The sequence below is a fragment of the Poecilia formosa genome, unplaced genomic scaffold (genome assembly GCF_000485575.1).
Source record: "Poecilia formosa unplaced genomic scaffold, Poecilia_formosa-5.1.2 Scaffold14, whole genome shotgun sequence".
Lineage (NCBI taxonomy): Eukaryota > Metazoa > Chordata > Actinopteri > Cyprinodontiformes > Poeciliidae > Poecilia > Poecilia formosa.
The window spans coordinates 1503341-1525377 of NW_006799953.1; the positions used below are offsets into that span (position 1 = coordinate 1503341).

General features: G+C 38.4%; 1 protein-coding gene across 1 annotated transcript; it reads left to right on the forward strand.

Moving 5' to 3' along the window:
* The first annotated feature begins 3851 nt into the window (after window positions 1–3851).
* Window positions 3852–19731, forward strand: ammecr1 (AMMECR nuclear protein 1). Its single transcript, XM_007545880.2, has 6 exons — window positions 3852–5341; window positions 10074–10184; window positions 12909–13023; window positions 13858–13948; window positions 14058–14154; window positions 15172–19731. The coding sequence occupies exons 1-6, from the start codon at window positions 4881–4883 to the stop codon at window positions 15284–15286; spliced, it is 990 nt and encodes a 329-aa protein (XP_007545942.1). The 5' UTR covers window positions 3852–4880; the 3' UTR covers window positions 15287–19731.
* The last annotated feature ends 2306 nt before the right edge of the window (window positions 19732–22037 follow it).

The window sequence follows — 22037 nt, forward strand, 5'->3', positions numbered from 1 at the left end:
AAGCACACGCGCCAGTCGAAAACAGCGCTACTGACCTCTACAGGGCAAAGACGAAAAATGCAGTACAACGCTTCGATTATACAATTTTACTTTTATTTTTTTGTCTTTTTTTTTACTAGTTATGGTGTACCATCACAACATTGCACGCTGTTTGAATAGACTATATCAGTGTTTCTCTAACATTTTATTCAGTCGTCAAAGTAGAAATTAATACATAAGTATATATAACAAAATCATCCGGCCCTGCTTCATCTGTTCAAATATCTGGTTTCAATTATGTAATTAATTTTCTCTCAGAAGTTGAAAAAGTTCAAAGTTTGTAGTTTTATACAAACCTACATGATGTGATTATGGTAAATAAGATGTAAATATAAAAGAATATTTAAAAAATAACCTTTTAGATTAATTCAAATTTTAATCAATTAAGTTAATTAAGAATGCAATCTGGAAATGCAACATTTTTACATTGCTTTTTAAAATTTCCATACTTATTCAAACTTTGAAAATTATAAAATATAATTTTCTTCCTTTCCAGACTTTTTAAGACTCGGTCGAAGCTCTGATTTTTCTCTTCACTGCCGGACATGAAAAATACTGCAAATCAGTCCGAACTCCCAGTTACTTTATTGCAAACTGACAAGAAAATGGCAACAGTTTAAGCCTGAATGCGGCGGCCATCAAAGATAAGCTCTCACGAGGCACCATGTGACTCTGTGACTGTCAGACAGACCCTGTCCATTTAAAAGATGAAATGCCCAGGATATTAAAAAGAAACAGAAAAAGAGGGACAAAAAGAAATCCTAGTGAGCGTTATGACTTCCCTGTTGATGGGAGGAGTTCTTCGTCTGCAGTGGAAAATCAGCAGTTACTCCCGTCCTGGGTGGAAAAGAAAGGTCACTACAGTTGGAGCCAAAGGGTAAAACAGCTGAGCTGATGACAAGGTGTATGCAGAAAGAGAGAGAGAGAGAGAGAGACAGCTGGGCTGACTGGACATCAGCAGAAGTCATTGCATGAAATCACGTTGCATTTTTCTACATCTATTTTGAATTAACGATTTTTGTAAAACGATGCATTTTCACAATTGCATAAAAAAAAAATTTGTGCAGACAAATCTCAGTCTGTCAGTGGACAATTTACAGGACAAATGAGCATGTTGTGAAACGCACCAACATTTGTGGAGTGTCTATCTTCAGTAGCTAGTGGGCAAAACGCGGAGTCCATCACATGGCAACACAGAGACACACATGCATATTTTGGGATTGTTGGAGAAAATCCACACATGCAAATTTTTAAATTTAGTCGATGTGCTTTCTAGAATTTTTGTCATGACTCTTAGTAAATATCTCCCACAGATTCATGAAGCTGCTGTGTTGTCCTTACTGTACAGTGTCTTATTCTTATTTTTACTGGGTTTTTTTAAAAAATTTTTTATCTTAGTTTGAATATCCATGCTTCCATTTACCTTTAGCTTCCTGCTGCCACACTTCAATTTTCCAACTAGAGATTAAAGAATGTTTTCTTTTTTACTCAATTACCACTTCATTATTTTATTAGCCCACTTAGGTCTAAATACCTGACGAGCATTTGAAAGCTACTGTCCCCAAATTTGGGGCTTCTAGAAATGAGGTGGGTATGCAACAGCCATGTTTTAGTGTTTAATATAATTATTAGAGTTTTTACATTATATGCAAAAAAGAAAAAAAAATTACAATTCCAATAAGGAAAAAGACAAGGAGAAAGAAAAAATACCCAACAAACAGCCAAAATTCCCATAAATACTGTCACCTGCAATGTACATTGCAAAAAAATTGCAGCAGTCATGCTTTACTTCACTCTCAGTTAATTTGAATTATATTCATCACAAATTATTAAGTTATTTAAAAGAACTATTCAGAGATATTGTCACAAAAGATTGTTTTAACTACAATAATTGCAAAAATCTAAATCACAAGTTATTAAAAAAAACGTGTATTAATAATAAAAAACAGGAATAAAAGAAGATGCATGAGAAGATAAATATAAATAGGTACTAATATAAGTACAAACCAGAGGCAAAAATTTTATTAACTGACTGACTCTTTAGCAATTGTAGAGACACAAGTATTGAACCTTGGGGAAGTCCTCAAGTAGTTTTTGCTTAGAAAATTTCCTTTAAGAGCAAAAACAGTCAAATGCAGAATCAGAAATTATTGCAGTCAAGTAGCAAAAGCACAAAATAATTCACAGCAGCTGCAGCCATCCAACAACGTTCGTATTCCTTCGATAGTTTCTGTGAAATGCTAGATTGAAAATAATGAGAAAGCTGCAGTCTGGCCTTTTCTTACTATCTAAAAATTTTTGCTAATGAATCATGCATGCTTTATCAGCAAGACCTAACAATAACACACCAGACTGTCCCATGCTGGGAATATCAGATGGTGAGAAACCTTTGATCACTCCATGTGTGTTTTTTTTATATTTATTTTTTTTTACTACATTATTATTACATCAATCGCATCAATAAAACTACAATGGCAGTGACGATTACTTTCATCTCAACCACATCTTTGGCTTGTTACTTGCGGCTGAACTTCGACAGATGTGAGGGGAGGAAATTCGGCCTGCTTCACCCTCTTCCTGTTGTAGCTTCAAGAGCTAATCGGGATGCGGCGGATTGCATTACCATGACATCATGCATGTCTGCAGTCCACTGGTTGCATGAAGAGGATTTTATAGAGAATACACTCTGCTCTGCAGCACTAAGTCGTGTGTACACACCAACTTTATGCTATGCTGAGTTAATGCAGTTTATTATAAGCAACGGTGAGTAAAACTCAAATTCAAAATGAATGTTTAAGAAGCGAAAACAAGAGATTTTGTCCTTTCTTTTATCTGTTAACTTTAGAAAGAATTATGCAATTTCTTGCGTAATTCTTTCTGACTTGCAGCTTTCATATAAATGCTGCTCCACATATGTCACTATTAATGTCATGAGCGTTAAAGAAACAAACAATACTTGGTTATTTGGAACTTAAGAAAGGCTATGATAAAACTAAATGTGCAATAAAACTTAGCTGGATGGATGCAGACTGTTTATTCAAGAGGATTATAGGGTACCCTATGCAAACTTCAAACTTCATCGGTGCTAATTTTATTTATTTATTATTATTATTATTGTTATTATTATTATTATTATTATTATTAAGAAGAAGAATTTCCCATACTGCTCCGGTAAACACCGTCTCAAAGCTAAACTCAAGTGGAGCTATGTCACAACCAGAAACCTTAATATATATTCAGACTTTAAGTGACCCAGTAGTGCTTAATGACGCAGTTTTTTTTTTCCAAACAAAAAGTCTAAAAAGGATGGGATGCGTTTGTAAATAAGTAATTTGCAGAAGTATCTCTCCGCGGAGTTAAAGCTGCAAATTCTTTGTTATCTACCACTTTTGCGTCACTACAAAGTCTTGTCAAATTTCCAACAAGAGTTCGATTCTGACATTGGGTCATGTTTTCATAGCCTTTGGGGTATGACTGCTTTTTGAAGGTTCCTAAATGAATACGACGAATAAGAAGAAAATATATATAAATCTTCATTTCTATATCTCCTGCTATCCCGAGTGTTAAAGGCTTGAACACAAAATGCTCACGACAAGATTTTTGACAAGACAATCCCAGATTTGACGGGAAGAGCAAATTCACTGTAGTCCTCCTGTGCCTTTTACAACTTCGGGGCAACTGCTTTTATTCGTGCACGCGCACGCACACGTCATGATCGCGCATGCTTCCACAGCAACGAATATTTCTTCTGAATTGCAAATTCAATATCCCCCCCCCCTCTAAAAAGCTACGCAGTATGAGCAGCAACTGGGCGCAGATCGTTTTCTGAATCCGGTTCCGGCGTGCCGACGACACCGATGCCCGTGCCCACTGACTGATCGCAAGGCTTTTTACCCGATCAGCACAGAACTGTAGCAGCTGACAGGCGGATGCGGAGGGAGGGTTGCCAGACCCGGCGGAATTCTCACGGTCCGCGGACTAGAAGGCTCTTCTGTCCGGATGACAGCCTCCCAACAAACATATGCTGAAAACTTTCAGCTGTCCGTTTGACGCGGGGTGTTATTTAGATTTACAACCCGGTCCGAGAAGCAGTCATGATGCAGGTGCAAACTGTGGGCTAACGGTACTGAAATGACTTGTTCGGCGCTGACGCGATTCGTTGTGCCATGCCAACCCCGCATTGTCAGTTGCCATTTTACTCTGCGTTTCCCCGGCGTTTGGGTTTCCATTATTCTGGGCCTGTTGTATAATTAGAAGTTCATGAGGCAGTAGCAAACAAGCTGGTGCAATGAGAAGCTACGCTGTCCGAGGAACAGTGCGCAGTTTGTGCTGAAGCTTATGGGTCCTGCGTACTCGAGTCCCCGGCTTCCAGTTGGAGAGGTGTGCTGCGGGACTACAGCGCACTGGCTGTCGGCTACACATCTGGACCGCCTGACTGCTGTCATCTGCGGCCTGATCGGACGGTGTACTCCTTGAACTTGTGTGTTTTAAGGGGGAACTGAGTGAGGTCGCTTTGGGCGGTGTCTTATTAGCAAGGACGGGTGTATATTTGGCTCGGACTTGGGGTGGTGATCCACTGGAACACCACAGTCCAAACCCTGACTGGCTGACTACTCAAGGAATAAACGGCTGTCCAGCTATGAATTTTGCGTAGCCGAGTCACGCATTTTTAAAGGCAACGCTAGAGTGACACTGCAGTCTTCTCGCCACATTGGTTATTTCTTTGCCAGACTAAAAAAAATAAAAGAGTGAAAGTGGAGTATTGTCCGTCGTACGTCTCAACGCAGTGGGATTTCTACGTCTGGTCGGCGTTCCCCCCCACCCTTCCCGCGGTGACGGTTATGGGTCGGAAGCGGTGTGTCGGTGCAGATTGTTCCAAGATGGCGGCCGGGTGCTGCGGGGTGAAGAAGCAGAAACTGTCGGGATCTCCCGGGTCGGGGGGTCCCGGCGGGGTGGGGGCGGGAAGCGGGGTGGCAGGAACCGGACATTGTGGCTCGGAGTTGGGGATTGGCTCATCCGCGACGGTTGCAGCAACGGCGAACGTGAGCAGAGCCAACGGCCTGGGGGGACCCGGAGGTAGCGTTAGCGGTAGCAGCGGCGGCACAAACGCTCTGTCCCCTGCCCCGGCCGGCTACTCAACATCCGGCCTCTCCCCGAACCTCAGCCCAGGACCAGGTTCGGGAAGTGGCGGCAGAAAAATGGTCGTCTCAGCAGAGATGTGCTGCTTCTGCTTTGACGTGCTTTATTGCCATCTGTACGGATACCAACCTCCGAGAACACCCAGGTTTACAAACGATCCCTAGTGAGTATTTATGTCTTTTGTTGTTTTTTTTTGTTGTTGTTCCATTTCAGCTCTTACAGTTGAATTCTCACAATAGGGACTTGTCTATGAAAACCTTCTACGTCCACGTTTGGAATTTTTTTGTCTATTATATAGAATTCGAATTGTCACGTGAAAGCAGAGCTTAAATTCGGTTGAGTTTAATTCATAAAGCTTCTCCCGATTGTATCTCAACTGAGCAAGTTTTAAGTAGGGCCTAGCGATAGAGGCTGCTCGGGCCTTCTAGCTACTCAAACCGCACGCCAAACATGCTCCTCTTTGCTGAATTTTTGAATAAAATATATTGAATGTTAATGACTGTTTGAGGCACCATGTCAATTTTAGACTTTCCATGAGTATTTGTCAAGAATAAATATTTCACAGTACTTCTAATCTAACTCAAAAGCTTGTAGCTAGTCTTCTTCTCTACTAGCGCTAGCTTTTATCGGTTAGCCATTATTAGCATCTAGAAGATAAAAGGATGGAGCGTTTATTTTTTCTGTTCAGCAACTTTAGGTTGGATAATTTATTGCCGAACATTGAATTAAGTGTATTTAAAAGAGCCCAATGTTTAACTTTAGTTGTGGTCTATACATTTATCTCAAGTAAATTCTTGGTGGCATATACTGAGCTTAGCCTTGTTAGCCTTAAGCTACATTAGCTTACCAGCATAGTACCAATGAGCAGATAGCGTCTCATTAGCAATTTTATTTTTTGCGGTCTCCCTCAAATATTGACAAGTTAATGGTTGGCAGTTTATTGTATTTTATTTTACAGGTTTTGCTTTGTGTTAAGTCGTTTCCTATCGAAGTAGGGAAGAAATAAGTTTTTCGCAAGCAACAAAGAAAAGATGCTACTTGCTAAGTACTTAGCAGTTCTAAGCTATACTTAATATAACCGGCATTAAAGACGGACTAACGCCATTAGTAGATAATCAAAGGAAAACAACAAGCCTGTTCAATATCACGATCTGAGGGATCTACAAAATATATTTTAGTATGATAAAAATAATTATAAGATTTGTAAATGTATATCTGTTTCTTTTTTTCAGTAGGTTTCATGTTGAGGCCTCTGTAGAAACATTTTGTCCCCAATCTAACATGGTAATATGACACCATGTGACCTAAACGGGTGTCTTACATTTTTTGAAGTATTTCGAAACCAGAGCTCACTTTTTTCCAGAATAAGTAGGAAAAAGTTCATTCATGTGGCAACTTTTTCAAAAGAACATACTCAATGTGTCGTAATGTTTGTTGATACAGACATGGAACAGTGGCAGTTTTTTTGAGTAATGGCGGATGGAGAGTCAAAACAAACTTGAAATTAAAAAATTAGCTTTAGTGTAAGACTGGTACAGAATAAACTATGTATTTTGAGCAATACTCTTTTGTACCTCTTGGCACTTTTGTCATATTTTAAGTTCAACAAGAACCATTTCAAAGTGAACACGTTTTTTAAAAATATGTAACGCTCTTCTATTCTTTTAGCAAGCTAGAATACAATAAAAATGTCCTTTATTGTCCCTCAGTGGGGATATTCCGGAACCATAATTTGCCAATGTTTGCCTAATAAAGTGTCACTATAAAAGAGCGTGTATTTTATTCACTATATGATAAATGTGAGATTACTGGAATGCTGTAATTCGTGACAACTTTGAGTCTTTGACAGAAAGAAAAAAAAAAGAATCCTTTTAGCAAGGTATTTTCATAAAGCTCTTGACATTCTTTATTCAGTCTTACAAAAACCGACATGATTCCATTAAAATCGTCATCAAATAAAGCAAGGTATGGAGTAAAAGATTGGCATGTAAAAAGTTTTACATTCTTCAGCTTTCCCAGTTTTTGAACAGTAGCATGCATGGCATTGGAAGAATTCACCCTGTCAGTGTAACGGTGTGCGACTGCAAGGGAAAAGAAATGTGGGTGGACACATTCTTCTGTGAAGGACTGTTTTACCTGAAGTGCTTTGCATACCTCATTTATTAATGTAATAATGTGAGATGTACTACACTTGGGTGAAAACTGACACGGTCTTCAGATTCCGCACTTTGGAAAGAGAATTTTCTTTTAATTTAAAAATGTTGAGATATTTGACGACTACACAAATCTTTTGCATCTTGTTATCCAATATTAGTCACCAGAATGCAAAAAAAGTTAATTTAGATTAAAACAATTTGAGCACCTTTCTAAATGTGTAGCAACACAACATCCATGCAGATCTCTACAAACCTTCAAAGTATTCTTTTTGTCTTTTAGTGCAACATTTAGTGCAACATTTGGTTTGGTTAAAAAAAACCAAACCAAATGTTGGTTTTAAGCACCTTTTGGTTTGGTTAAAAATGCTGCTTTAAATATTAAGTTGAAGAACAGAAGCTTGGGTTTCAGTCTGGTCTTTAATTTCTCCATTTTCTTTTTCAAACAAATCTTTTTCTCTAAAGAGACTTTCTCCCATTTGGACTCGACGAGCTTTGAAAGCACATCTTGAAACCCAGCCTTCTCCGGAGAAGGAAAAACGTCCCGTCTCCTCGCTGAACTCGAAGCCCTCCCGGACGGGTAACATAATCCGCGCAAGAGGCAGAAAAAGTCGGATCCGAAGTGTTAACAGGAATTTTCCACAAGCTCATAAAGTCTTGGGAGTAATTTAGCATTAGGAGCGTTTTGTGGTTGGGGTGGAAGCGCGGAGGGGAACAGTGTTGGGTGACTGAGAGCCGGTCACGTTACCCAACCGTCACAGTATCGCCCCGGACCAAAAAGATCCGTCAACGGATGCATAACAAGCTAATTCCTGCTGGATGTGTGTGTGTGTAAGCTCCATCCGGTTGGAGGAACTCGTGAGTACGCTGTGCGGTGTCCTCGACATGTCCTTCACTCGGGGGGTGGTAGCTTGTCAAGCTGAATTATTGAAATGCTCTGACCAACTCCAACTTTGGTCATAGGCATAATGCTCTCTGGTGTTTTTGAGAAAAAAATAAAAAATAAAAAAGATAAGAGTCTCACATCGTTACAGTTCTGTCATGTTTTTAGTGATTAAAGCAGAGAAGAATTTCCTATTTTGAAATTTTCACGTGGAAACGTCCCTAGAATAGTTTATTTTTCTTATTTAGCTTTTTTTTTTTAACGCATAGCAATAACAAAAAAGGGAAATTGACAATGCAATCATTATTAAATTGATTTATCCACAGTTTGAGCTCAAAAAACTAAGCAAAAGACAAACATTGTTGTTAAACAGTTGGTGACCTTCATCACATGTGTTGTAGGCATGTATATCTCCATAAAGCCACTGCAGTGATGTAACACAGAGTGGCATGTCACATGCATCTTGTGGGAACCAGAGCAGATTTTCCAAGATAACGTAGAAACAAATGTGTAATGAAATTCTAATATAAAAGTACCTGGTTAATGTTTCCTTGTCACTAAATGTTTCCAGTGTTTTTAATGTGAACTAGTTGTTGCTTAGGAATATTTTTAAAAAGAAAGTAGATCAGTTTTTTTTTTTAAGTAACTCTTGACAGTTTAATATTAAGAAGCACAATTGTAAATGACTTATCAGTACTACAAACTTGGGAGCAAATAGGTTTAATTGTGTGTGTGTGTATATATATATATATATACATATATATATATTTTTTTTAAATCTTCAAATGAATGACAGATTTATTATTCTAAAATAAAAATATATTCAAAATTGAACTCTTCCAAATGATGGGGAAAAAAGGTGTGTCATGTGTAGGCATGGACTGGAATGAGATTTTAACAAGTTTTAGAACATCAGCAGCTGCAACAATGTTTTCTTGAATATTTATCAGTTTTTAATAAACAGTGAAGCTGAAATGCAGCTTACATTTACTGGGTGATTTTTATGTAAATGTTTTTGGTGCGCTTTTCTAGTTTTAACACAATTTTATTTAATTATAATGTGATATTAAGTTTTTGCTCCACCTTGTTTTATTGACTGAAATATTCCCAAAACAAAACTCGTCTCTTTTGTAAAAGCGTAAAACGTTTGGTAGCTTTCTCTCAGCCGCCTGACTGGCAGTGCGCAGCCTTTTCATTCTTGAAATTGCTATCACACAGAAAGAGAAATCGCTCTAAAATGTATTCTGGTGAGATAATAAAATTTAAATCTTTTTTTTTTTTTGTTATTTTTGTTTTCGTTGTTCCATGCTCATGTTGTACTTTGCATAATTCCTCCTCTAACACCACTGACATGAAACTTTTTTCCTGTTGTTGTTGATGTTCTCTGCTCAGAAGCGGTATTTTGCTGCATTAATGCAGCATCGCATTGGGCTCTTCATTGTCATTCATGGCTTTGTTTAGACATCAGACGGTGATTAATTAGCTATAAATGTAGAGCCACTGCAGGGGCTTCAGTTGGGTTCTCCTCAATCAGAAGTTATCTCAAAATAAAAGCTGGAAAAATCTCAGTTACAGCATGAAAGAGGGGAAGGGGGGGGTGAAAATTGGAGTCAGACAAAGAGAGTTGGTTAAGCAGGCGGCCCAAAGCAATGAAGGAAAGACTTTGATGGAAAATGATCCATCATGATGAAAGACGTTAGAGCTAGTTCCATCTCATGTGAGTAAAGATTCTGTCGTATTTAATAAAGAAAGCAGCAGGTGCTGACGTACTACTGGAGTGTGTGTTGACATCTTTTAGACTCTGTAAATTAAATGGATCACTCTGATATTTTTTCTTTTTTTTTCTTTTTGTCTTTCAGCCCGCTGTTTGTCACATGGAAAATAGGCAGAGACAAACGGTTGAGGGGTTGTATAGGTACATTTTCTGCCATGAATCTGCACTCAGGACTCAGGGAGTACACCCTTACTAGGTAAGCAAATGCGGTCGAAATGCATTATCTATAAGATTGATTATAAATTGGTCTGTTTTTAATGGTCACATTGATATCTGTGGTTGTAGAAACCAACCTGTAGTAGTAATTCAGTTTGTCAGGGATCCCCTCAGTATATTATAAGCCTGGCGGGCCACCAGGATTTACTTGTGCCCCCATCAGGCTAAGCATTGCTTATTTATTTAAGTCTTTTTAAAATGTTTGCATATTTTAAGACTTTATCATTGGTGTTCAGGTGTTAATCTTTCAATAACATGATTATCAAGTGATATTTTTAAATTTCCTGTCAACTTTTAAACATTTTTTAACTCAAAAAGACGATGGATGAATGACTGCCTTAGCGCCCAAACCCAGGGCTAGCAAGTTTTCTGGGGGAAACCTTGAGTTTGTGCTTCAGCCTGTGTTTCTTTACGCTAGTAAAATATGTCGGCAACAAATCGACTTTCTTAGTGTAAATTTTTGTGGCGCCCTCTACTGTACAATATTCAGTTTAAATGTATTCATTCAACTAGATCAGTGGTTTGCCAAACATTTGACATGATCTGTTGAATAAAAACAATTTATAATTTTTGATAAAGGTCCACTTCAGAAATGTGTCTAATTTTTTTTAAAGAAACTCCTTTTTGCTATTTTTTGAGTTTTAAAAGAAGATGGCTATGTTTCTTTGTATGGGATGTTTGCGGGGAAAAAAAAGGATTTACAAAAAAATATTTGTCACGGTGGAAATTTAATGCAAATAGTACTTGAAACAGCAAAAAAAAAAAAAAAGCTAAAACTGAAATTTGTTGTATCTACATTTAAAACATTGATGAGTTTATCACTTTTAGTCAAAGTTATCAAGAGGCATTGTGTAAAGTCCAAGAAGCCACTTGTGGTTCCGTAGCCGCATGTTGCAGACCCCTGAACTAGATAAAAGGCAACAAAAGAAAAGTTCCTGTTGTTGTAAAGACAATAGGAAATAAAACCGTCCTGCATGCTGGCATCTCCCTAGTGTTGGGATTGTCTTTCTGCAGCACCAAACATGCAGTTGAGAATTTCAGTAGCATAGATCCAGAGCCAGATGGCGTGGGGCCCCACCGAGCCCTGCTCTCCGCTGGATTAAGTCTCTCTGTCATAAAAACATTGAATCACCTCTCTGGTGCCTTTAATTTAATGCAGCCCGTACAGCATTAAATGATTTTCATTCTCAGTCTAATTTCACAGCGAGATCTTATGATTATTAATCTGCGTCCCCCCGTTCTCCCCACAGATGTAGTTGAGCTCGGTGATCTTTGGATTAGTAGTGCACATGGCCGCCTGCGTGCAGTGCCTGTCACTTCCATGTAGATCTTTCTGCAGACTCACTGTAGTTCACGCAGGGTCCAAAATTAACACCAGCCAGGAGCCAAAATGCTGATAATATGGTGAGAAAAGCAAAGTGTGGCCTGGTAAGTAGCTTGAAGTTACAGGCCTTTAATCACTTCTTTTTTTTAATAATTATTATTTTTTGTTTTTCTAATCCTTCCCAGTTGAGACTTTATGATCCTCCCTTCCCACCATCTTACTCCTTGATAGTAGTAAATGGGATACGGTCACCGTAGTAACCAGGAGGTTAATTTGCCACTAGGTGTTTGGAGGCTTTTGGTGTTTTCAGGCTGCTTGAAATCCTTGAAAATGCTTGAATTTCAACTGGATGTTTTCAAGGTTGGGGAAAGTGCTTATTTTTTTTTCTTTTTTTAAAGTCCATTTAAGTGCTTGATATTCAAACTGCCCAGTTTAGTAATATTTTCCAATCTAAAACTCTAAATTTGGAAAACGTTATTTACAGTTGAAATCAGGTATTTTCATTGAGATAAAAAGGCACATTTTTTCACACTGTGAAGTTAAATCAGACAAAAGTTTTCTTATTTTTGGTTAATTAGAATTAGAAAATTATTTCTATTTGCTAAATGTCAGGAAACTTGGCAAAAATATTTGGTCACTTTTTTGTATGTTGTGTTTAAGCAAAAGTCATTTCCCTTAGGATTTAAGGTTTTTAATATAATGAATATTTATTATTCCTAATGACTCAATAACATGTTGATCTGTGTAATTGAAACAAAGGTCATAGTTCAACAACTTTATTGAAGTTGAGGGATTGTTTTGTGTTAAATGAGTGTTTTGATCTCATCAGTCAGCTCAACAGGGTAAGTGAGAGATCCATTTCAAAATAAAATTTTGTTATATTGTAGTTCACTTTGTCCTGGATGCAGAACGTAGAACACGATCACAAGACGGTGTTAACAACTGTAAGAAATTGTGTTGTATAAAAGCGAATTGAAACTGGAGATAAAAACAATACAAATGAACAAAAAAAGGACAAAGTGCAGTGATGGAAACATTTGACAACTTAACTTGAAAATCTTGAGTTTTACTGTGGGGAAAAATGTACGAACCCGGATGTAGGGTCTAACCGAGCAGCTTCATTAGAGAGGAAACCTCATTTTTAAAAGCTGCATATTTAGTTTAACGTAATGTCTTCAGAAGGCTGACATAAGAAGACCTCTTTTGTCAAACTCTCAAGTACGAGTGGTTTGTGTTGCATTTTCTGTCACTGGTTCACTGGTTTTGATCTCATCAGCAGGAGTCTTGACGTTCACGTAACAATCAAACACACCGGATTATAACACCTTTCATCCATGTGATCCTCTAATGCTGCTCGCCTGTGTGACTTCCTGTCTGCAGTGCCCTTAAAGACAGCCGCTTCCCCCCTATGACAAGGGATGAGCTGCCTCGCCTCTTCTGCTCAGTGTCTCTTCTCACCAACTTTGAAGACGTCGGTGATTATCTCGACTGGGAGGTGAGCGCTTCACAAAGCAGTCGGGTCACGTTTGCGAGAGTTTTTTTTTTTTTTTTTATCTGAAGTCGCCATGCTAATTACTTGAAGTTATTCTGCGGGGAAGTCTTGTGAAATACCAAAAAAAAAAAAAAAAAAAAAAAAAAAAAAAAAAAAAAAAAAAAAAAAAAGCTGAAAGTAATATGCATTACCATTGTGTTTGTCATGCTCCTTAGCAAGTCTAAAGAAGCTAGTGGTCGGGGTTTATGGGCAGGTGGACGGACCCAAATAAGACAATTTGAGAAAACTTGTTTGAAGCTGAGAAAGATTTTACACTGGGAAGGTTTATATCAAATTAAATCAATGTGTTGCTGGCCCAGTCCAAGTCCAGACATAAATCAACTTGAAAAGCTGTGTGGCACTTCCTGTCTAATAAAGAAGCTGAACTGTGCCGGGAAGAAGAATCGACTGTTTGTGTGGATGTGCAAAGGTGGTAGAGATCTCAAAAGACTCCCAGCTTTAATCATAATGAAATGTGGCTGTAAAAAGTGCTGCACGCCACACTTTTCAGATTGTTGCTTTTAAAAAGTTTACAAACTTATCTTCACCTCTGTTGCATCCGCTGAGGTTCATTGCTGTAAGGTGATGAAGTTCAAAGGAACCGTACGAATACTTAAGGAAGTTAATCATCATCTTAAATTAGCTTAGGTGCTAACACATTTATAGTCATTTCCATTCATAAAACCGCCTCTAATCAGTTGTTCAGAATTTGTTTTACAAGTCTAAAGCAGACGTGAAGCAACTCTGACTTTGTAACGCAACGTTCTCTTTGTGTTTGGCTCCTCTCTTTGCTTTTAGGTGGGTGTTCATGGTATAAGAATAGAGTTTTTCAATGAAAAAGGATCAAAGCGCACCGCCACCTACCTGCCAGAGGTTGCAAAGGAGCAAGGTGAGCATTTCTGTGCCGTCAACTGAACAGCCTCTCCTGCCTTCAAACAAACTTCTGTCAAAAGAATTGCACTGTTACATTTTCAATTATTATTTTTTTATGATTCTAGGTTGGGACCACATTCAAACCATAGATTCCTTACTACGAAAGGGAGGTTACAAAGCTCCCATCACAAATGACTTCAGGAAGACCATTAAGTTAACCAGGTATAGTTGGTTCTATTTCATCAGTATTTGAGTGTGTTGGTGTCATTCCCTACCATAGCAACACATTTTCACCTACATACCTGTTTGCTAACAGTAGAAACTTAAATCTAGCCAAATAAAGATGCACAGCGAAATGGAAAATCGCACTTTTATTTTTAAATAATTAAATTTAATCATAATAAGCAAGACTTTAAAAATCCAGTGACTTAATAAACAAAAAAACAAGCACATCAATTCTTCTAGACCAGATAAACTGGAAAGAATTTACCCAAAAAATTAGGAAACAGTTTTTAAGACAAAAAATGTGCCACTTTGTTTCATTAAAATTGTTGCTGAGCGTATACAACAAATTCACAGCATTAAATTGGGAAAAACAGTATTGACTTTCTAATGCCTACGATTGAGATGACTTAAGATTTCACCAAAAACCCTGAGAAGTTTGGGAGGAAAGAATCTGGTGGTGAGTAACGGGGCATCCGTGCGTTCTTGAAAAGTCTTAAATGTATGTATTTAAAATTAAGGCCTTAAAATGCCTTGAACTAATTTGGAAAAGTAAAAAAGTTGGCTTTAAATACGTTAATTATAGGTCCTAAATGGTTGTGCTGACTAGCTTATCTTGTATTTTCTATGTAATTTATTTTTCTTATGGGATTTTTATGTCAGGCAAACGTTTTGAGTCGCCCGACTTATCCAGGCGGTTCAGGCTACCGCTAACTAGCTGCAAGTTTAAATTCATTGCCAGTTTGCTGGACAACCTTCTCCTTTGGCGCTTCCTCCCTCCTGTTGCGAATCCGTACAAGGCTACGTCCATACTGCGCAAAAACAAAAAGGCATGGCACTACAACTATGTGAAGTAAACACTTGTCGTTTGTACATCTCTGTTCTGATACAGGTCATAAATTTCATTCATGGTCGTCTTAAAAGTCTTAAACTAGAGTCTGTGAAACCTGCAGAAACCCCTTCCGTCATGTCGGCTTGTGAGGACAGACTCTCGGATTTCCGTCTTCTCTGTTTCAGGTACCGTAGCGAGAAGATGACGATGGGTTATGCAGAGTACATCGCCCACCGCCAGCACCATCACTACCAGAACGGCATCGGGCACCCGGTGCCGTCGTATAACCATTATTCCTGACAGCGAGCCGCATGACCAATCATTGGACCTCTCCGCGGACCTTTTCCCAGGAGAGCCCGCCCCCTCCTGGTCTAGCTATTTCTACTACTGTACCATTTTATGATGTTAGTTTCCGTTGCCGTGCTGGCCGTCTCACAGACGTTGACATGGCAACGGGTGGCAATGAAGCATCGTTCGATTATGGCGAGAAAACCATGTTCCTTTTGTTTGCCCGTGGTTGAGCTTTTGCAGCATATGTATACCTATATCTATAACCCCCTCCTTCCGGCCCCCTCCATTCGTTCATATTATTTTGGAAAAAATAACCAATATTAGATTTTCATTAATATTGCGTCTTTCAGCAAAGCTAATCAGGTGTTTGATTCTGTGGATGGAAGCGAGTCTCCTTGGGTGGATTTAGGCTTTGCTACACTTTTACATTTACTAACCCTTTTTATTTTTATCGTCTAACTTGTCGTTTCTTTTACTTCACTATCCAGACATGTAATATCATGTAGCAAAGGCAAACTGCAGTTCCAAAAGGCTGTGTCCTCACTACTTTCAATTCCTCTCAAAAACTTGACTGCCGAGGTCGTGCTGGCCTTGTAAACGCTCGTTGTGTCGTAGTTGGAATTCGTACGCAGGATGCGTGTACTCCAAAGTGTAGATAGGATTGTGACGCCTTTTGATCGGCTTTTGCTGATGCGGTTTATTGATTTGCGTCACAATTGTGTGTGTGTGTGTGTGTGTGTGTGTGTGTGTGTGTGTCCGTCACTGTGTGTGGATTATAGGCTCCACTTTGTCACAAGATGGAAAACCAGTAGAATAAATTAGACATTGGGTTTCAGCTACAGGTTCAGCTGCATTTGTTTGACTTTACGTAAAATTTTAAACTTATTTCCGAGGGTTCATTTAGACTTAAGAAGGTAGAAGAACAAAAAAGATGTACATGAAGCTTTTGTTTAATTAAAAAAAGTGAGTGTTTCTTTGTTTTATATATTTTTTTTTCTGCGTTTACTGACGGGGAGTCGCGCGATAGGGACGTGCTAAAACAATTTAAAGCCATACTCTATCTCCCACAGTTTTGTCCGTTATCAGTGGCGTTGGGTGCTAAAATGTTGAGACGTTGCTTCAGCCCAAAACCCCGACGCTTCACTTAGTTCCTCGTGTCATCGTGAAAACTTCGTCTTGCATTTTCCAATTATTAACCATCGTCCCGCAGAGTACGACGTATGTTTTAAGAAGAAAGAAAAAAAAGTCGCACACAAACAGAAGTGATTTTAACATGTTTGTGTCATTTAGAAGTGCATGTCATAGTGCGTAGTCGTGGATATGGCGCCGCCGCTGTTCCCCCTCACTCCCGTTGATCCGCGTGTCCGCAGCACAGGGAATGTTCTAGTTTCTGTCTGTTTCAATCAGAAGGTTACAGGAAGTGTAATTTTCTTTTTTTGTTTTAGAAAAAGAAAAAAAAAAAAAAAAGCCAGGGCTTTGTAAAGCCAGTTCTTATCCAAATATTACCCAGGTGTGACTTCGATCCACACACACTGCTAGTTAGGCGTACTTCAACGAATGTTCGATCTGTCGAGGATCGCCAAGTTGTCGGTCTGCGTGTTTCTTTTGCAAACTGGAATTTTATTGGGGTTTTTTTTTTGTTTGTTTTGTGAGAGATTCTTGTTACTTGACCAACATCTTCTGTCATAACAGCCTTTTTGTAACTGACAGGTTTTTTTCTTTTTTCATAAATTCTTTTCCTTTATGCAAAAATGTCAAGGGCTTTCGGCAATCCATCCACAGTAACCCGAAACGATCCAGATTTCCAGTTGTGTTGCCTTAAGTTTTTTTTTTATAAAAAGAAACAAAAAAACAACAAAGAACGACGGACCAGGAGAAAGTCGCTCTGAGTGCATCCTCTACTTGAACGGCGTACAGGCGCGCTCGTCGTCCGGGAGACTCCGCATGCTTCGCTCCATATCCTACGCGTGGATTTCACATAATCAACGTTAAAGTCGGGCACCGTTAAAGTTCCAACCACCAGGGGTCAGCGTTGCGGCCGTAGGAAACCGTACCGTACACTACCACAGCAGAAGAAGCCGCAGTCAGGCGCCTTCTCTCCTGGTCCGTCGGCTACAGCACAACCTGAATTTTTCTCTGCTGCAAAACCAAATTGACCATGCTCTTTTACATATATGTCTTTGTATACACATGCAATGTATTTAGTTGCATGTATGTATGAGTATGAGACCTATGGTTTTATCCATGATATGCTTGATCTATGGCTTAGACACTCTTATTAACCATTAAGAGATTTAAAAGACAAATATGGTGCTATCGGACCTCATATTGGGGTGGTCACATCTCGTGACTGGTCATGCGGACTCATTGATCATATCATATATATATACTTAATGATGCGACATGTAAGATTTTCTCTGGAGTTGCGTTGCTGTGCGAGCCAAGTCGTGGTGAAGGATCCGACGCGGACGGAAAGCTTTTTGTTGAGGTGGACTTGGGTGATTTTTTTTTTTGTGTTTTTGTTTTTTTCTTTGGGGTGTTGGATCATTTCCACTTTGGGAAAACTGACATTCTCTCTCGTAATGAAGAAAGACTCCACAGGCGCTATGGAATGTACTGTTAACGGTCACCAGGGGAATTGAACAGCGATGTGTAATAGGAGAAAATCCTACATGTTAACCTTTTTACAATCCTTGATATATGCAGATCTGTTCAACAGGTGTTTTTTTTTTATTTGTTTTTACATTTATGGTGTTTTTTTTCCCTACCAGTGCAAGTCAACACTTTGCAGGTTTGAAAGGACAAGAAGTCACACATTTTACCTTCTGTCCCTTGATTACTCCCTTCACTGTGGCCCAACCTCATGGCCTCGTTTGTCAACGTGTGATGCATGTCGTTCACTGGCGAGATGGCGGGAAGATCCGAGGTTCCCGTTTTATTTTATTTTTTTACTTTTTTTGTCTCTCTTTTTTGGGAGGCTTTTTAGCTGCTGAATCGGCTAACCACCTCCAAAAGGGCAACGTTTAAGACGTTAACTAGCATTAGGTCCTGTTGAGGTCGTTTCAGCCTCTCTTTATTGAAATTTACCTCTACAGAGACATAGATTTTAATTTTTTTATTTTTTTTTTTATCTCTTCTTTTCCAGTGCGTGTCCGCACTGGTCCGACATTTTCGAATCACTGATACCTCAAGTAATTGCAAGGAACGACATCGGTAGACTGTTGTAGCAGATCGCGTGTTTTGGTTCCCATACCAGGGTTTGGAGTTCAGCCTCGGCATTCCCCGCGCGGCCGCCCCCAGCGCCGCGCCGCGCGGCGTGCTCAAGCTCTTTGTTACCTTCGTATGTTCGACCGAACCAAAGATGCCAGCGGCCATGCTCAGATGCTGCTTTTTTTCAGGCCTGGCTTCCTGTCCTTCCAAAAACAAGCCCTGCTCGTAACTAAATGTTTCTTCTTCTTTTTGTCCTTTTTTTTTTTTTTTTTGTGCGATTTGTGACTTGTTAAGCAACCCAGTTCTTCAGTGAATTGTCATTCTTTCCGTCTCTGAAGCCGTTTGTGGCGTCAAGATGGCAAAAAATGGGTGCAAATTGTTACTTGTTTTATTATTATTATTGCTATAATTTCTTTCTTTTTTTTTTTTTTTTTTTAAATGAAAATCCCATGGTGTGCCTCCTAGCTTTATGGGTTTATAAATGTTTGTTTTCCCCCTAAAGACCAGCAGTTATACTTTGTATAAAATATGGATTTTTTTCCTTATTTTTTTTATGCCATTAAAGATGAAAAAGCCTGTTTTCTTTACTCGACCCAGTAGCTGCACTGGTATACAATCGCACTGATAGAAAAATCAAAATAAAAAGGAAAAAAAAGAGAAATAAGTGAATCAATAATAATAATGATAATGACAAATAAGAACTACAATAAACTTGTGTTTAAAGCTTTTATTAAAAAAAAGTAAAAAAACAAACAAAAAAAGACTATTAAAAAAAGAGAAAAGACTGTTTTTGTACATCAAAATAAATTTTTTTCAAAGGAATATTTTGGATCTAGTTTCAAAATTATTTTAGTGGTTTTCTATGTTCTGAAAATTTTTGAGACACACTTCTGAGACGTGTCGCTGTATAAAATGACTTTCTTTTGCAGTGGCCTGATGGGCTGGGAGGGTTACCTGGTGTAACTCCTCATACCAACTTTTATTTCCTTTGTCAATTTTTGGATCTTTTTTTTTCCCTCTCTCTCTCTCTCTGCTTTAGTACTCTGAAAAATTGTTGATGGGGAAAAAAAAAAATTATGAACTGGGAACTTTTAATTCCATCCCTGTAGAGCTAGAATCCCTCTTCCTTTCCAACTGAATTGCTGTTTAGTGTGACGGAACTCCGAAACGGGCATTTATGATCGTATGACTCCAAAAGAAAATTAAAAAAAAAGTACATAACGCAAAAAAAAAGGTTAAAAAAAATAAAATTGTGAAGAAGGCTGAAAGAACATATATCGATGGGTTATCTGTAAGCAATGGCTGTGAAGATAATGTAGTTTTAAACATTGTTACCTTTTAAAATCATTTATTCAATAAAAAAAAAAACCTCCAAATCAGCTAAAAACGTGTCGTTCCTCTTGTTTTGCAGCACTTCTGCCCATGAGGCAGGGGAGAGGTGGGTTGGATGAAATGTTACTTTTTCCAGTTGCTGTTTAAGCAGCTTCACAGCAGGAAGTTTACCATTTTTAGTTTACTATCAAAATGACAACCGAGTCTTTTTAACGAGGTATGTATTGATCAAAATGTATTGCAGATAAAACTCTTGAAGCTTTAAAGAAGTGGTGGGCTTGATGTGAAACTGATACATGGGTTAAAAAAGGTTGGTGAAAACAAACTGAGTGGGAAGAGACCAGCAAAACTTTGACTTTCACTTAATTCTGTCTGAAAACCTTCATTTGCTTTTGCCTTAACTGACTTATTTTCATTCACACTTTAAAATTAATGTCATGTTATTCATGTTATGATGGTGTACTGAAATACCAGGTAAACCTTTCCTTCAATTTCCATAGCTTAGTTATGTTACTGTTAGCTAATGCATGCTAACATGCAATTCATCTGTTTTATGAAGTGGCCCAATGTAAATCTGAATCATTTTGTAAATTTGAAAATATATTTTTCTTTGTAAGCTGGAATTAAAATCCCAATCTTCAGCAGCTGTGTGGAGATTTAGACCTGGTGTGTCGTCAAGGAGACGGATTGGGAATATATGTCAGGAAGTAGTTTCCTACTTTATTCACATTCATGACTGAGTGCAATTCTCGAACTTTTACTGATTTTTACTCCATGAACGTGACAAACACCTGTATTAGGTTATTCTACCTGATTTTAAGAAGTTAGTGAACAAACGGCGTGATTTCATTCCGAGACCCAATCTAATTACAGTTTTTCACCCACATTTTCTGAATGCATGCCTCATACTCTCACAACTCTACACACAAAAAAGAAAATTCACAATGAGAAAAACCTTTCAATTCTCCTGCTAAATGAAAATTTTACATTCAAAACATGTTATATCTTCTTCAAATGATTTGTTTTCAGTAAAAAATAGAGTAGGAGAAATATCCGACTTTAAATTAGACTATCACAGAACATAAATACAAAAAAAAAAAATGTACACAAGGAAAACTTTGGCCACTGGAAATCCCTTTAATTGTTGCCACAACACACATCTGAACTTTGAGGTACAAAAGTTTCTCCTCTCCCTTTTTGATCCTGAAATAAAGACAATGCTACAGTTACACGAACCACCTCAGACTTGAAATGAAATATACATACGAGTGACATTTTCCTATAATAGGTGTTGATTTAACGACATGAATTTTCAAGGTACACATTTTTATGCATGATTTGTTACAGTAGGAGCAAGAGTTTCTTTCAAGTGTCTTGATACATAGAGAGCCTGGTAAAAGTATTCACACCCCCATTGCACTTGTTCACGATCCGTGATACATCTTATGTGATCAAATTCACAATTACTGTGAAGCGGAAGGAAAAATGACACATGGTTATAATATCTAGGTTGTAAAATACGGCACAGCTGCACCCAGACACAACCGTCCACCTCCTTTGCTGAAAAATGAGATGAACGGTTCTGTTTTGGGGATTACTCTGGAATGTCTGGAGATTATTGTGCAAAGAAGGATTCTTTACAAAAAATTATGGAAAACCCTGAGCATCTTCTTCATGGAACTGTTAAACAAAAAGTTTTCAGACAGAGGCTTCTTCTGAGCCGCTGCAATACAGACTGCTACAGGCTTCAGACTGCTTTGCTGAATACTGTCCACTTTGGGCTGCTTAGGTGTAGCTGTGCTACACTCTTTCCTCTTTTGGGCAATGGATTAGCATAAAGCCGTAAGAACTACAATCTGTTATCTTGTGAAGGAATAAAGAAACCTTCACACAAACGCATGCAAAACCAGAAATTACCATCTGTCATAATGACGGCCTAATAAAAGTCATCGAAATGTGGAGGTGGTAGCATGAAACATGAGGAAAAGGTTCAAGGGACATGAATGCTTTTGCAAAGACCTTCAGTTCCAGATCTGCCTGCCATTGGCAATTTTTTTTTCCTAACAATGTTCTCAAGGTTAAACCTTGACGAATATAGTCAAACAACACGATAAAAACAACACACACACACACAGAAATGAAACAAGTCCCACCCATTCACTCATTATTCTTCACTTCAACCTGCAGCATGTAAGAAGTCCTTCATGCCTCCTGATTA